This window comes from Talaromyces amestolkiae (genome assembly GCF_001896365.1).
Source record: "Talaromyces amestolkiae strain CIB chromosome Unknown scaffold4.1, whole genome shotgun sequence".
Taxonomy (NCBI): domain Eukaryota; kingdom Fungi; phylum Ascomycota; class Eurotiomycetes; order Eurotiales; family Trichocomaceae; genus Talaromyces; species Talaromyces amestolkiae.
In genome coordinates this window covers 1,467,957-1,480,846 of record NW_024468040.1, presented here as the reverse complement: position 1 = coordinate 1,480,846, position 12,890 = coordinate 1,467,957, and the positions used below count along the sequence as shown (strand labels likewise).

Here is a 12,890-nt window from a genome sequence, read left to right as displayed (position 1 = left end):
CAAACATCAATTCCTTCTCTTTTGGCCATCATTCCACCTGGCTCCATAAGATGACATCCAAAAATCAGGCAGCGTGGATTCCCGCAAGCCGGGCGGAAGTACTTGAAGTCAGGGATGCACCATATACTTCGCCTGGCCCCAAACAAGTCGTCGTGAAAAACGGCGCTGTTGCTGTGAACGCCTATGACTGGGCGTTACAGTATCAGGGTCCCATCTTCGCGTCTCATCTCAAGTATCCTACGGTGATTGGCACCGACATAGCCGGCACTGTCGTTGAGGTTGGGCCTGAGGTAACGCGCTTCAAAGTCGGCGATAGGGTAGCTGGTTGCGCCGCCTCCATCACAAAGGAATCTGCCAATGCCGCAGAGGGTGGTTTCCAGCTATACTGCGTCGTACGAGAACATTTGATTGCCCCAATACCCGACCACATCACCGACGAGCAAGCCTGTGTTCTTGGGCTTGGTATTGCCACGGCGACGTACGGTCTCTTTCATAAGAAATATCTGGGTCTTGATATGCCGCAGGTGCCACCGCCGGCGAACCCACAACCAGGGAAGAGATACCATCGTGCTATCATTGTCACTGGTGGTGCCTCGAGCGTCGGTAGCTGTGCCATTCAACTCGCCTCCTCCGCGGGCTACAAGGTTCTATCCACTTCATCGTCCAGAAACTTCGAATACGTCAAGAGCCTCGGCGCCTCCCATGTCTTTGACTACAATAGTGCAACACTGGTTGACGATCTTGTTCGTGCACTCGCCGGCCATGAGCTTGTTGGAGCCTATACCGTGGGCGCCAACGCCGACCAAGTCTGTGCCGCCGTTATTAAGGAGCGCCTGTCCAAGACACCTGAATTACCGACAAGGAAATTTATCTCCCTGGCGGGCGGTGGGGGAAGAGATGCGGGTACATTGAAAGGTTCTCTCGGCACTTACAGACTGGTCAGCGGTATGGTGGGTATGTTGGGGAAGAACGCCGTGAAGAAGCTGGTGACGGGCATCGAGATCAGCTTCATCTTGATGACTGACATTGTTGACCCGACGAGTTGCATATCTCAGATCTATTCAAATTTTCTGGGACCGGCTTTGGCTCAGAGACAGTTCGTTCCATCCCCGAATCCAGAGGTGGTGGGACAAGGCCTACATGCGATCAACGACGCTTTAGATATTTGCAAAAAGCCCCAGTCAGCTCAGAAGATTGTCGTGAAGCTGCCTTGAAAATGAAACATCCTGAAAACGGGCGATACATCTGATACAAGGCTAGTTATGAATTGGAACGGATTTTCATATGAGAAATAGCCTTTTTATTTTGGATTACAGTGTACTTGCCCTATTAAATGTGTCATTAAGCAAACTTCTGGTAAAACCTCCTAGTTTATACAGACCTGGCTTTTCAGTTGTGCGCTTGACAGTTGATAGTGTGGAAGGTGATAATGTTAGAATGCAAGAGCGTAAAATAGTCTGATTTGATTACTCTCTACGCTATCATTCAACTACTCGTCATAACCGCCAGTAAAGAGATGAAAGAGATCCTGACAAACTTCCTGAATAGGAAACATAAAACGATACGCGTTACCTTTTCCAGACTAGCGCGTTATCGTAATCGCATACGTGGAGGTCCGATAAGCTTATCAAGATAGCTTCAACTCAACAACTACTCAACAGTATCAATTGCTGAATCCGCCGAACTACTCTCCCATCTTCCAGTATACACCAAAACAAAAGACAAAATGCATCTCTCAACCCTCTTCACCAACCTCTTCCTCGCCGCAACCCTGGCAACAGCCGCCGAACTCCAAATCGACGTCACGAACCCCGTCGAATGCAACCGCAAGACCACAAACGGCGACACCGTCAAGATGCACTACAGAGGCACTCTGGCCGACGGCGGCAAACAATTCGACGCGTCGTATGATCGTGGCACGCCGTTGTCATTCAAGTTGGGCACTGGTCGGGTTATCAAAGGGTTTGCTTTCCACTCCTCCTTCACAGTTTTTCTATGGGGATTGACTAACATGATTTTGTTGTGCAGGTGGGATCAAGGATTGTTGGATATGTGTGTTGGGGAGAAGCGAACATTGACCATCCCGCCTGAGCTTGGATATGGTGAAAGGGCCATGGGACCGATTCCCGCGGGCTCAACGCTGGTCTTTGAGACGGAGTTGGTTGAGATTGTCGGTGTGCCCAAAGACGAACTTTGAACAACTCGCCTACGCGAACAAGAAATCATGATTTCTGCAATAGAGTCTATGTTGAGTGCATATTGTACATATAGTTTCTAAAAATGAACGACGTCTGGGTATCTTCTATACAGCCTTGAAAATGATTAGTCCATCGCATCCAGCTCATTCGCCTCATTCGCTTTATCGTTCTCTGAAACTAGTATCCCCACCAAACACTCACCCAATATCCCATCCCAATTCACCCACGGATGCGTCTCTAGAAACAATTTTGCCGAATCCTTGCCGGCACCGCGTAACAACTCCCCCTTTCCACCGGGATGAAAGGACACATATGGAGTGATATTGTACACCTTCCCGTTATATGATGTCCATGCATCTGTCCCCTTGCGCCCGTTCTGTGTCTTGAGCATGGACGGTGTAACTTTTATAAGTGTGGGCGGAAGATTTGCGCCACGGAGGTTGTTGCGCGGATCTTTGGTCAGGGTTGCCCAATCCAGCGGGGAGTGGCCGGGTCCGAGGATTACTTTGCGGGATGAGCGTTGGGATGGGGCGAGGGTGCTGGTTGTGAGGTTGTTGGCTGCTGATGGAGTGCGTAGAGTTGCGGCGGCTGAGGGGGGTGGGCGGAGGGCGGATGCTTTCACTTTCGGGGGTACGAGGAGGCCCTGACCTGTGGGTTTGAGGGTTGGTGGTCGTCTTTGCTGTTTATCTGGTGAAGTAGTAGGTCGAGGAACAGATGGAGGAGGCATAAGAGAGGGGCTATTCGTGGTCGGCGAGATTATCGTGGGAGCATTTTGGCTTGTCTGGTCGGACGACTTGTCGGACTCGTGTAGATTGAGTTCCGGCACCTGAACTACCGAGACCGTCGCTGAGGCTTTTGGTGTTGACTGCGCAGAGTCTGTTTCTTGATGCGACGAGGTGTCGGCGTTATTTCCTGAGACGTCGTCTGCTTTTGCTTGCGTGACCTCTGGTTGCTGAGTCGACCGTGAAAACAGGCCGGTCAGACTCCACATTTTGAACGTTCGATTAGTTAATCACGGTAAGAGCGACTTCAGTCTTCCGAAATATAAGTTGAGTGTACTTTGAGCTCGACAATGTGGAGTGTCAAGCGTGCTGAACGTGTAACTTCTAAGGAGAGAGCAAATTAGTCAGGCTTTGCGGCGAGACTCTCGGAGGTTTCTTATCTTATCGGACTAATCCTATGGCTTATCCCCGCCATTCCTCGCCTTAAACTTCGCTATCAACGAGCTACAAAATGCTTGTACGACATGGACGTCAGATTCATAAGAAAAGAGCCTCATCTCGGATTTATTTCGGTTAAAATATTGACTGACTTGATGAAAGACTGAGAGAAGGGAAGTCGAGACGACTGCAAGCATGGCGGGATCACTATACACCCTGCCGAGGCATATCTTTTAATATCAAATGCTCAATAGCGCTCTCTCGACATTACGACATACGCCAAGTCCCATCCTAGCAGATCAAGCGACCTGAATGACTGCAAGAAACACGGTGATTCACCGCGAGTGCATTATTCGCTCGGTAATTTCAGCCGTTACCGTGGATGATGTCACCGCTCATCATTTCTGGGGATGAAGCTCAAAACATTGAATGTTTTCCTATGGAAGATTATACAACGTTTTACTATCTTTTGTACATGTAGAGAATATGAAAATAAAGCCCTGCCGATATGTCGCCGACACGAGTTATGCCCGCTGAGGACGCTGTGCTCCTCTTCGACGCTGGAGCCGCTACAGTATGTTGTTTACACTTCAAATGTGATGAAACTAACAGTCAATAGGCACAAGGTGGCCGAGTATCCCAAGAGGATCGCCATGTAATCCTCCTGCCGAACCAATTTCCGCCGACAAAATCGACTGATAATTTCGTCTTATTTGCGACTTATGACGGACAGTGCGTTTTTTACCTTGACCTATAGTTACTGTTAGTACACAGTTAACAACAACAGTGGCTCTGCAGAGGTCTCCGAACACGTCCGCCAAAACCTCCCTAACCTCCTCGTCAACCGGCCCGAATTCGAAAAGGGAGACTACGAAACCGCAATCATCAAATCATTTCAGGATGAAGACGAACTCCTGCTTCGATCGGTTATGGATGAAAATACCGGGCCCATCATAGCGGGCTCGACGGTGGCGTTGTGTTTGGTGAATCTGACAAAGGGGATAATGGTTATCGGGAACGTGGGTGATTCGCATATCTTTCTTGCGAGACGGGATGAAGGGTCGGATTTTATAACATGGCAGGTTCGTCTTATTATCTATGGGCCTATCGAGCTGTACTGACTCTGGTAGGAACAATTAACTGTAGCGCACAAACCGAACGAGCCGTCGGAAAAGAGCCGGATTGAACAGGCTGGTGGTGCAGTGCGTATATACGGAGGAACCGCTCGACTCGGTGTGTATGCATGAAACTACAAATTCTCCGAAAAACTGTCTTACTAATGAAACAAAGGAACTTTGAATATGTCCCGCGCTTTAGGGGATCTCCAATATAAAAATCCAATCAACAACCTCAGCATCGACGGCGGCACAAAAAAGGCCAAACGCGCAAATGCCAGCGGTTCCAAAGTCAGAGGCAACATCCTCTCCAACGAAGCGTACGTACGAACCATCCAACTCGACGAGAGGAGTCGATATGCGGTACTGTGCTGTACGGATGGCGTCACAGATGTCACAGATGAGAAAGAGCTCATGAAGGAAGTGGTGAGCGATTCTGTGGCGGGCAGTAAGGCAACGGATATCGCGCGGATGGTTACGACAGCGACGGGGGAGCAGCCGCATAGCGATAATAGTACGTGCGTGATTGCGTTTTTGGATGGAGTGAAAGCGTTGAAGTGAAATTTCATGTGCATGTTGCATGGCGGTGTATATTCTCGTTGAATAGTTGAATGTTTAGGAGATTCAATCATTGATCTATAAAGCACGCGACTTCCTCCTTAAGAAATAATCCCTAACCACAGGCGCGGCCATAACCAAGGACACAACCGTCGCAACACCTCCGCAACTCAGTGACAAGATATGGCTAACTCTACAGCCATCCAAATACGAACTCAACACTTCCTGCAACTCCTGCCCCGAAAATAACTTGCGCAACTGACTCGCTCCAGCCGCAATAACAGCCGCAGAATCAACACCCTTGAGACTCGATACAACACTACTCGTGAACGCCGCTTCAGTAGCAGCATTAAACAGCGTCGTACCCATATTCTCAAAGAATAGAGTCAAAGCCGTGGCTTCGGGGATGTCGTCGGTTACCACCAAGGCTTGGTTTGCGATCATGGGTAATTGTAGCGCTAGGCCGACGCCGATGGCAGTTACAATTTCGTAGCCGAACCATTTTTTAGTGGAAGCAGTTGCGTCGTCGATGCTATAGATTAATCCGACGCCAATTGTGCTTACGACGGCACCAAGCATGGTCAGTGGAAGGTGTTTAACGCGGTACATGGACAACAGCGCGTTTGAGATCATGGTGAAGATGGATATCCCCAGGATTAGGGGGATAAGCCGCACACCACTTTGAGATGCAGAGACGTTGTCGATGGACTGAAACTGAATGGGGAGGGAGTATAGGAGTGGGAAGTAGAGCCCAGCAAGGAAGAAGACGTAGATGAGGTTTGCGACGAAGGTGTAGTTTCGGAGTAAGCGGGCCTGCACCATTGCGCGCTTGCCCATTAGTCGCTCGTTGACGATGAAGAGGCCTGCTAGGATAGCGCTGGCGACGAGGGAGCCGGTAACAGCTACGCTTAACCAGGGTTTGGTTGCGCCGCCCCAGTGCATGGCTGTGACGAAGCAGATCATTGACCCGGCTGCGAGGAGACTACCGGTGAAATCCATCTGGAAGAGTTTCTCGCGGATACTGGCCGAAGTAAACTCACTATTGGCAGTGGTGGTGCGCAAGCTGAACAGTATTCCTGTTGCACCTGTTGCCCAGATGGGGAGACTTATCCTGCTCAGCCAGTTAGTCAATTATCCTTCTTAGTCTCATTTGCAGATAGACAGGTGAAAGTACCAAAAACACCATCTCCACGAAGCCTTATCCGTCAAAACGCCCCCCAGCAATGGCCCAACAACCCCCGAACATCCAAATGTAACACCCACAATGCCCATATACGCCGCTCTATACTGCGGCTTTGCCGTAACGGCGATAATAATAAACGCACCACTCATAATTCCGGCACCACCCATACCACTAATCGCTCTTCCCACCACGATAGCCGTCGAACTGGTGGCAGTAGCACATATTACATTCCCAATCTCAAATACTACACCGGCAAGTAAGAAACTGGTTTTGAGGGGGAAATACTTGTATGCTTTTCCCCATGAGGACAGAAAAGCAGTGTTTGTGAGTGAGTATGCGCTCGAGTACCAAACTACATCATTGAGATTGCCGAATTCGGCGGTTATGGAGGGGATGGCGGTGGATATTATGGTTGAGTCGAGCGCTGAGAGGAAGATGGTGAAGATGATGGAGAGGGTGAGGAGGATGAATTTGATGCCTGTGACGGATGCTTCATTTTGGTTGGCGGGTGTTGGTTCTTCTGATGTTGCAGTTTGGTGGACAACCGGCCTTTCTTCTAGCGCAATCGATTCAGTCATTTTTCTCTCTCAAAGTAGAGCGGATATAACAGTATGTAGAGCGTAACAACGCGATTGACTCATTAGCGACAATGTCGTTGCATTGAACTAGTGCCCTAAAAGTGGACTAGTCTCAGGATTGTTCTCATTTTGGTTTAGAACCCAAAAGTCGGTTCATACGTATACGCTCTCACACCAATTTACCATAACACAACTCGAAGCAATGTACCGGTGAGATTGATTCCCCGATCTTGAAAACTTCATCATCATCCTTCGAAAACTTCCGTTAGAATCGTCATAAAGCTTAGAAATCGAGAGGAAAAGTGGAGTTCTATGCTGTCGATCTGACATGCTTAAGCTCTTCACCTTTCCCGACCAGGAAATTTATACGCCATCCGCCCAAGTATTTGAGCCCTAAACGGTTTTAGGGCTTCGGGGCTGGACTTTTTCTGGAGTTAGGAACGTGCTGCCTGTTTCTAGTCTGACTTGAATTAAGACCCGCTTAAACCCGGTATAACGGCAATTATAAGAATTCAGCGATTATTTCCATGAGTATTTCGTGTGTACGCAGGTCTGGGCCGGGTATAAATAAGTAGGATTGCCTCATACTTTCGCCATTCAATCAGACACCCTTTGAGAACATCATTTAGCGAAAAACATCAACTCGCAAAATGCATTGCTCGTACATAGTATCCGCGGTATTCTGCCTCGCATCATCTGCCCTCTCACACACCCTTCCAGCACGCTCCTCAGCGGCGTTACCTCCATCCCAAGACCCCTGGTACACGGCTCCAGACGACCTACTCTCCTATCCAGCAGGTAGTATAATTCGCGTCCGCCCAGATCCATTGTCTATCTACGCCGCAATCGGCACAAACCTGACATCTGCAAGCTACAACATTCTGTACCGCACGACCGACGGCAACAACATCCCCAGTTTCGCAGTTACCACTCTTTTCGTCCCTGTATCAAAGAAAAGTGGCAGCAAAAAGACTCAAGGGTTGGTCTCGTATCAAATACCATACAACTCTCCCTCTGTCGACGCAAGTCCCTCCTGGACACTTTCCACGGTACTAAATTCGACATTTTCGGATATAGCGGCCTTACTCGTTCAAGGATGGTACGTTAGCGTAACCGACTTTGAAGGTCCGAATGCTACTTTTGCCGTGGGCCTTGCAGAGGGCCACGCTGTTCTTGACGGGTTGCGCGCTGTGACCGAGTCCTCATCTTCTCCGGCTTCTAAAAGTGCTGAAGCATGGAAAATCGGTCTCTGGGGCTACTCCGGGGGCTCAATTGCCAGCGAATTCGCCGCCGAACTCCACGCCTCGTACGCACCCGAAATCGGGATTGCAGGAGTTGCAATTGGCGGTTTGCCGACCCCGATTACTGCAGTGCTGGAATCCGTAAATGAGACGCCTTACGCAGGGCTGATCGTAGCCGGATTATGGGGGTACGCAAATGCATTTCCTATTGTGGAATCGTACGTATTGAGTCGCTTGACGGACGAAGTCAAGACATCCGGCAACTTTACGGCGGGACGAAACTTGAACATCGATGAGATATTTGTCACGTACGCTTATGTCGATGTCTATTCGTACTTTATCGGGGGCGAAGATGATATTCTCGGTAGTCCCTTGTTGCAGTACTTTTGGGATACGCAGGGCACTATGGGTGTTCACGGGTTGCCAGATATGCCCATGTACGTCTACAAGGCTATTGCGGATCAGTTGGCGCCTGTACAGGATACTGATGCTCTGGTTGGTAAGTATTGTGCTGAGGGACAAGCTGTTGCACCACGGAAAGAGAGCGGAGTACAGATATTGTATGAGCGAAACACGATTGGAGGACATCTTGCGGAGGAGTCTAACGCAGACGCGTCTGCGGTGGAATTTTTGAGCAAGGCTTTGAATGGAAATCTAGGTGCTGGGTGGCCTGGAATTGGCGGATGCGTGGTGAGAAATGTGACTGTTGGCACTGATACGAGTCCGGATTGGTAGGTCCATACCAAGCATGTACACTTAAAACTTTAGACCTGTGCCTTTTTAGACAGCCATATATCAATATAGCATGCTATCCGAAGAATCATTCAGTCTTTACCCCGACTTATCCATGATAGCAGGCGGAATCCCTTCATCTGCTATACCCTTCAAATCATCCTCCCCCATTTCCCCATCCCATCCATTCGCAACAAGATACGCCCTAAACCGCTCATCATTCTCTTTCAGATTTTCCCCGGTCACATTCGGCACAAAAAAGTACGTAACGATAATCCCCACCACACCACAGATCGCAGCCACAATGAATGTCCATCTCTTCCCCAGATTGTTCTCGATAGGCGTGAATGCTTGAGTGCCAATTGCGCCCCCGGCTTTGCCCCATGCAGCTGATATACCGTAACATGTGCCACGAACAGCAGTTGCATAGTTCTCACTTGATATCAGACCGAGCATATCCCCTGGGCCGAGATTGCCAGAGCTCTGCATCAGCCCGTAGAAGATGACGAATAAAGGGACGATCTTGGTAATTTTCTCGTATGCGCAGCCTATTATGAGCCCGAAAACCAGATACCCGCCAAAACCGAGCATCATGGTTTGTTTACGACCGATACGATCGCAGAGCCAGGCGCCGATGAATACGCCGGGAAGACTGATTATGCCGAGGAGGAGTTGCCATTCTGCGGTTCGAAGGATGGAGCTGTCCTGTACGATGGAGGAGATGATTGTTGCTGAGAACACGCCGTTGGGGAACGTTACAAAGTCTGCCATTCGCCACTTAGTATCTATCTGCAAAACGAGCAAAAAGAGGAGAAGGGAGGAGGGGGTGTACCGTATAAGAACCAAGCACCACAAGTCCCAATCAACGATTTCCAATAATACTTCACCACAAGACTATACGGGACCCTCTTTTTGATTGCGCCCCGACGATACAGCACAGAATTGAGCATTCGAATTCGGAAATAGAATACGGATAACGGCCAGATACAGCCAATCGCGAAACAGACGCGCCATACAGTACTATAATGCGATTGATGACAGGCCGAATAGACAATGAGAAACACGATGACGGCGAAAGGCCCGCCGAATGATAAGGGAAGGTTCGTGACGAGGATGAATGTTGGACCGCGCCGTTTGAGAGCGTGCTCGTTTGCGGCTTCGGAGGCGGAGACGGAGGATGCTGGGTATTCGCCGCCGGTGCCTTGATACTCCATTAATATCGATATTGAAACAAATCAGAGGATATTTAGGTCAATACCAAAGCCAATTGTTCCACGCGCAACAGTCATCATCCAAAACATGCCGGCGATGGTATGCCCATTCGATGCCGTGGCGAGTATACCGCCGACCACAATCATGATCGTGGTTATGACGATGGCCCATTTGCGACCGAGATAATCACATGTTAGTCTAAAAATATCAGTAATTGGTACCCTGGTACCTCCGTTTGTATCATCCGGATGAGGAGAAATACCCAATTACGAGCATGCCGATAATCTCACCCACCAAAAGGGCATTGGATACTCGCGTACTGACGGATGAAGTGTATTGATCTGGATATTCCTTTTTAAGGAGGACGTTGGCCATTGTCCTATGTCAGATATCAGCTCAATTGCCGATTGACCGGCGGGTGTTGCGTGCTACTTACATGAGGTTGTTCTGGTATCCGTCGGAAATTAGGGCAAAGCCAGCCGCGAACTGTTACAAGGTTAGCATTACTATGTTTCCGAGATGTGTATTTAGGGGAAGTCACAATAGTGAATAGATCAGATAAACTCTGCCGAGCTCTCGATACCATATTTGAGGGTCCTGTTTCTTCATCATTGTTGTTATGCACAGCACCTTCGGTCTTTGTGTATTCCGTCGTCGTCCCTTTCTCATCTAAAGACGCAATCGCTTCTTGATGCTGTTCTTGTATATCTGCCATATTGACAGGCACGTACGATAATAAAAGTTGAAGAAGTCGAAGAAGAAGAAGAAAAAGAAGAAGAAAAAGGAAAGGAATTTTCCCTTGTCGCTTTTAGCTTCTTATCTAGTCGATCATTGCCTATGTTACATCCAACATAGACTCGACCAACCAAATTGGTAGAAAGTGCATATTTCCCCGCGGAAAGATTGCGGAGATTGGAGAACGTACGTAGCATACGAAGCACTAAAATAGACTAAGTCCTAGTACAAAAGCTTATGTCTTTTGACGCTCGTACGTTTCTTCGTAGGATAGTTGTGTGGTCTTGTTATGTTAGGGCTAGAGCTTAATAGTGCAAGCTTATCTAGGAACGCCGAATGGTTCAAATATTCCAAAAAAGCCATTCTAGTTGGTCTAATTGTCAACATAGCTTGTGATATAAATTATATATTCAATGCAGCTAACATCTAAAATCTAAGCCTGCCCATTGACATACCTGGGAACATTCAAGGCTACATGCAGATAAACCCGAAACAGAGAGCCACCCATCTATCCAACGCCAATAAAATGCATACGCACATCATAGATACATAACAGCAAAAGCAAACTTTCTTTTGAGGAAACGAAAAATCAAAAGAATCAAGCCCATTTACCCAATAATGCCATTAATGCAGCGCCAAGGCATATCAGGAGGAATGCCCATAGTACAGTGCTCAGCGGCGCCCTGCGCATGGATGAACTGAACATGAACTCATGTGCCATGAGCTCAACGAGAGCGGTATAGATTAGAACTCCGGCGGAGATGGAGTCAAAAACGCCGTTGACAATCAGCGTTGTGCGGCCGTCGGGCGGGTATGTGTTTCGTACGCCGAGCCCGATTGCGATTGCAATGGGGGTGGAGATTGCGTATCCTATTCCTAAGAGGTATGGTGTAAAGCGCTTTGAGTCTGGCCATGGGAGTGTCGCTAATCGCGAGCCTAGACCTAGGCCTTCGAAGGTTTGATGGAAGACGAGGACGACGTAGAGTGTTACAAAGTCCTGGCCTGAGACGGCAAGCGTCAACCCGATAAAAACGGAATGGAAAATAATGCCGAATTCTAGAATAAAGACAGCCGTGATTTGAGCTGCATAGTCCTCGGCAGAAATGAGAGGAGATTTATCGGATTCGAGGTCGCGGTGATCCCGGCTATGACTGAGATGATCGTTTCCGGGGATATGTTCATGTTCTTTTGACGTGGTGTCGATTGGCATTCCAGTCGTTATCGCATCCACGTCCGGGGTGGGCAAAGTTGAGTGTGAATGTGAATGGGATTGCAGTTCATCCTCATGATCCTCATCATGCGAATGCCCATGTCCGTGCCCATCCGGAAAAGAATTCCGCATCACCATCAACTCCACAAAAAACATGACCACAATGGTCATCAACACAATCCCCTCAACCCAACTATACTCCGTGATAGGGCCCGTAAGACACGGATTCGTCAACGCCTGTTCAGCAGGGCCCAGCAAATGAATAAAAGCTGTGGCAATGATGACCCCTGACCCAAAATATTTGGCGATGAAGAAAGCCCATGACGGGATGCCATTTCCGCCAAGTCGTTTGGCAAGTACTGGAAAAACAGCGCCGAAGAGAGAGCCTATCAAGATGACGAAAATGGAGGATATGCGAAGTCCCATGCGACCATCGAAGCCATTGGAGTTGTCGCAGGTGTCCATCCTGATATCCTATCGGGTGTCGGGTTCTTGGAATTGCGTACTGACGTTCAGCACCTTTGAATAAGAAGATACAACTGGATATATATATAGTGCTGGTGATCCTGTTCAGTCTGGTCTGGTCCCTAGTCTTACCGGAATGACCGTCACCGGAAAAACCGAAAACTGATCAATCTGCCTGGGCCGAATCAATCATGGACGAACAATGACTGCAGCAATTCTGACTAGCTTAGTTGCTTGCTCAATGCAGACACGCAGCACAGGAATGGAAAGCGGACGAAAAGAGTATCATCGAGTCAAGAAGAGAAAAAAAGACGGCGGGGAAGGATGAGAGAGAAAGTGGGCATGGCGACATGAGGACCTTGGGAGAGCAGCAAAAAAGAGATGCCACAGTGTTAAGGCATCAAGGAAAGTGGATGTGAGTACCTTGGGGACGATGACATCTTCAGTTTGGAGCAGCTGCGATTGGTGGATATGCAGTTCCTGATTGACGTTCTAAGCCTGTT

The 12,890-nt window shown here is 48.7% G+C and overlaps 7 protein-coding genes across 7 annotated transcripts; 4 read left to right on the top strand and 3 right to left on the bottom strand.

The window, feature by feature from the left end:
- Positions 1-50: 50 nt before the first annotated feature.
- BHQ10_003075 (uncharacterized protein) lies at positions 51-1,214 on the top strand (the record flags this gene model as incomplete). The annotated part of the gene is made up of 1 exon (XM_040875291.1): positions 51-1,214. The coding sequence occupies one exon, from the start codon at positions 51-53 to the stop codon at positions 1,212-1,214; it is 1,164 nt and encodes a 387-aa protein (XP_040731579.1).
- A 512-nt stretch (positions 1,215-1,726) lies between these two features.
- On the top strand, positions 1,727-2,197 carry BHQ10_003074 (uncharacterized protein; the record flags this gene model as incomplete). Its single annotated transcript, XM_040875290.1, has 2 exons — positions 1,727-1,962; positions 2,029-2,197. The coding sequence occupies 2 exons, from the start codon at positions 1,727-1,729 to the stop codon at positions 2,195-2,197; spliced, it is 405 nt and encodes a 134-aa protein (XP_040731578.1).
- A 125-nt stretch (positions 2,198-2,322) lies between these two features.
- On the bottom strand, positions 2,323-3,189 carry BHQ10_003073 (uncharacterized protein; the record flags this gene model as incomplete). Its single annotated transcript, XM_040875289.1, has 1 exon — positions 2,323-3,189. One exon carries the CDS (start codon positions 3,187-3,189, stop codon positions 2,323-2,325), a length of 867 nt encoding a protein of 288 aa, XP_040731577.1.
- A 677-nt stretch (positions 3,190-3,866) lies between these two features.
- On the top strand, positions 3,867-5,034 carry BHQ10_003072 (uncharacterized protein; the record flags this gene model as incomplete). Its single annotated transcript, XM_040875288.1, has 5 exons — positions 3,867-3,932; positions 3,978-4,090; positions 4,146-4,440; positions 4,489-4,591; positions 4,649-5,034. 5 exons carry the CDS (start codon positions 3,867-3,869, stop codon positions 5,032-5,034), a joined length of 963 nt encoding a protein of 320 aa, XP_040731576.1.
- Positions 5,035-5,109: 75 nt separating this feature from the next.
- On the bottom strand, positions 5,110-6,792 carry BHQ10_003071 (uncharacterized protein; the record flags this gene model as incomplete). The annotated part of the gene is made up of 2 exons (XM_040875287.1): positions 5,110-6,142; positions 6,206-6,792. 2 exons carry the CDS (start codon positions 6,790-6,792, stop codon positions 5,110-5,112), a joined length of 1,620 nt encoding a protein of 539 aa, XP_040731575.1.
- A 650-nt stretch (positions 6,793-7,442) lies between these two features.
- On the top strand, positions 7,443-8,768 carry BHQ10_003070 (uncharacterized protein; the record flags this gene model as incomplete). Its single annotated transcript, XM_040875286.1, has 1 exon — positions 7,443-8,768. The coding sequence occupies one exon, from the start codon at positions 7,443-7,445 to the stop codon at positions 8,766-8,768; it is 1,326 nt and encodes a 441-aa protein (XP_040731574.1).
- Positions 8,769-8,864: 96 nt separating this feature from the next.
- On the bottom strand, positions 8,865-12,387 carry BHQ10_003069 (uncharacterized protein; the record flags this gene model as incomplete). Its single annotated transcript, XM_040875284.1, has 6 exons — positions 8,865-9,554; positions 9,782-9,966; positions 10,024-10,175; positions 10,240-10,356; positions 10,414-10,463; positions 11,380-12,387. 6 exons carry the CDS (start codon positions 12,385-12,387, stop codon positions 8,865-8,867), a joined length of 2,202 nt encoding a protein of 733 aa, XP_040731573.1.
- Positions 12,388-12,890: the final 503 nt, after the last annotated feature.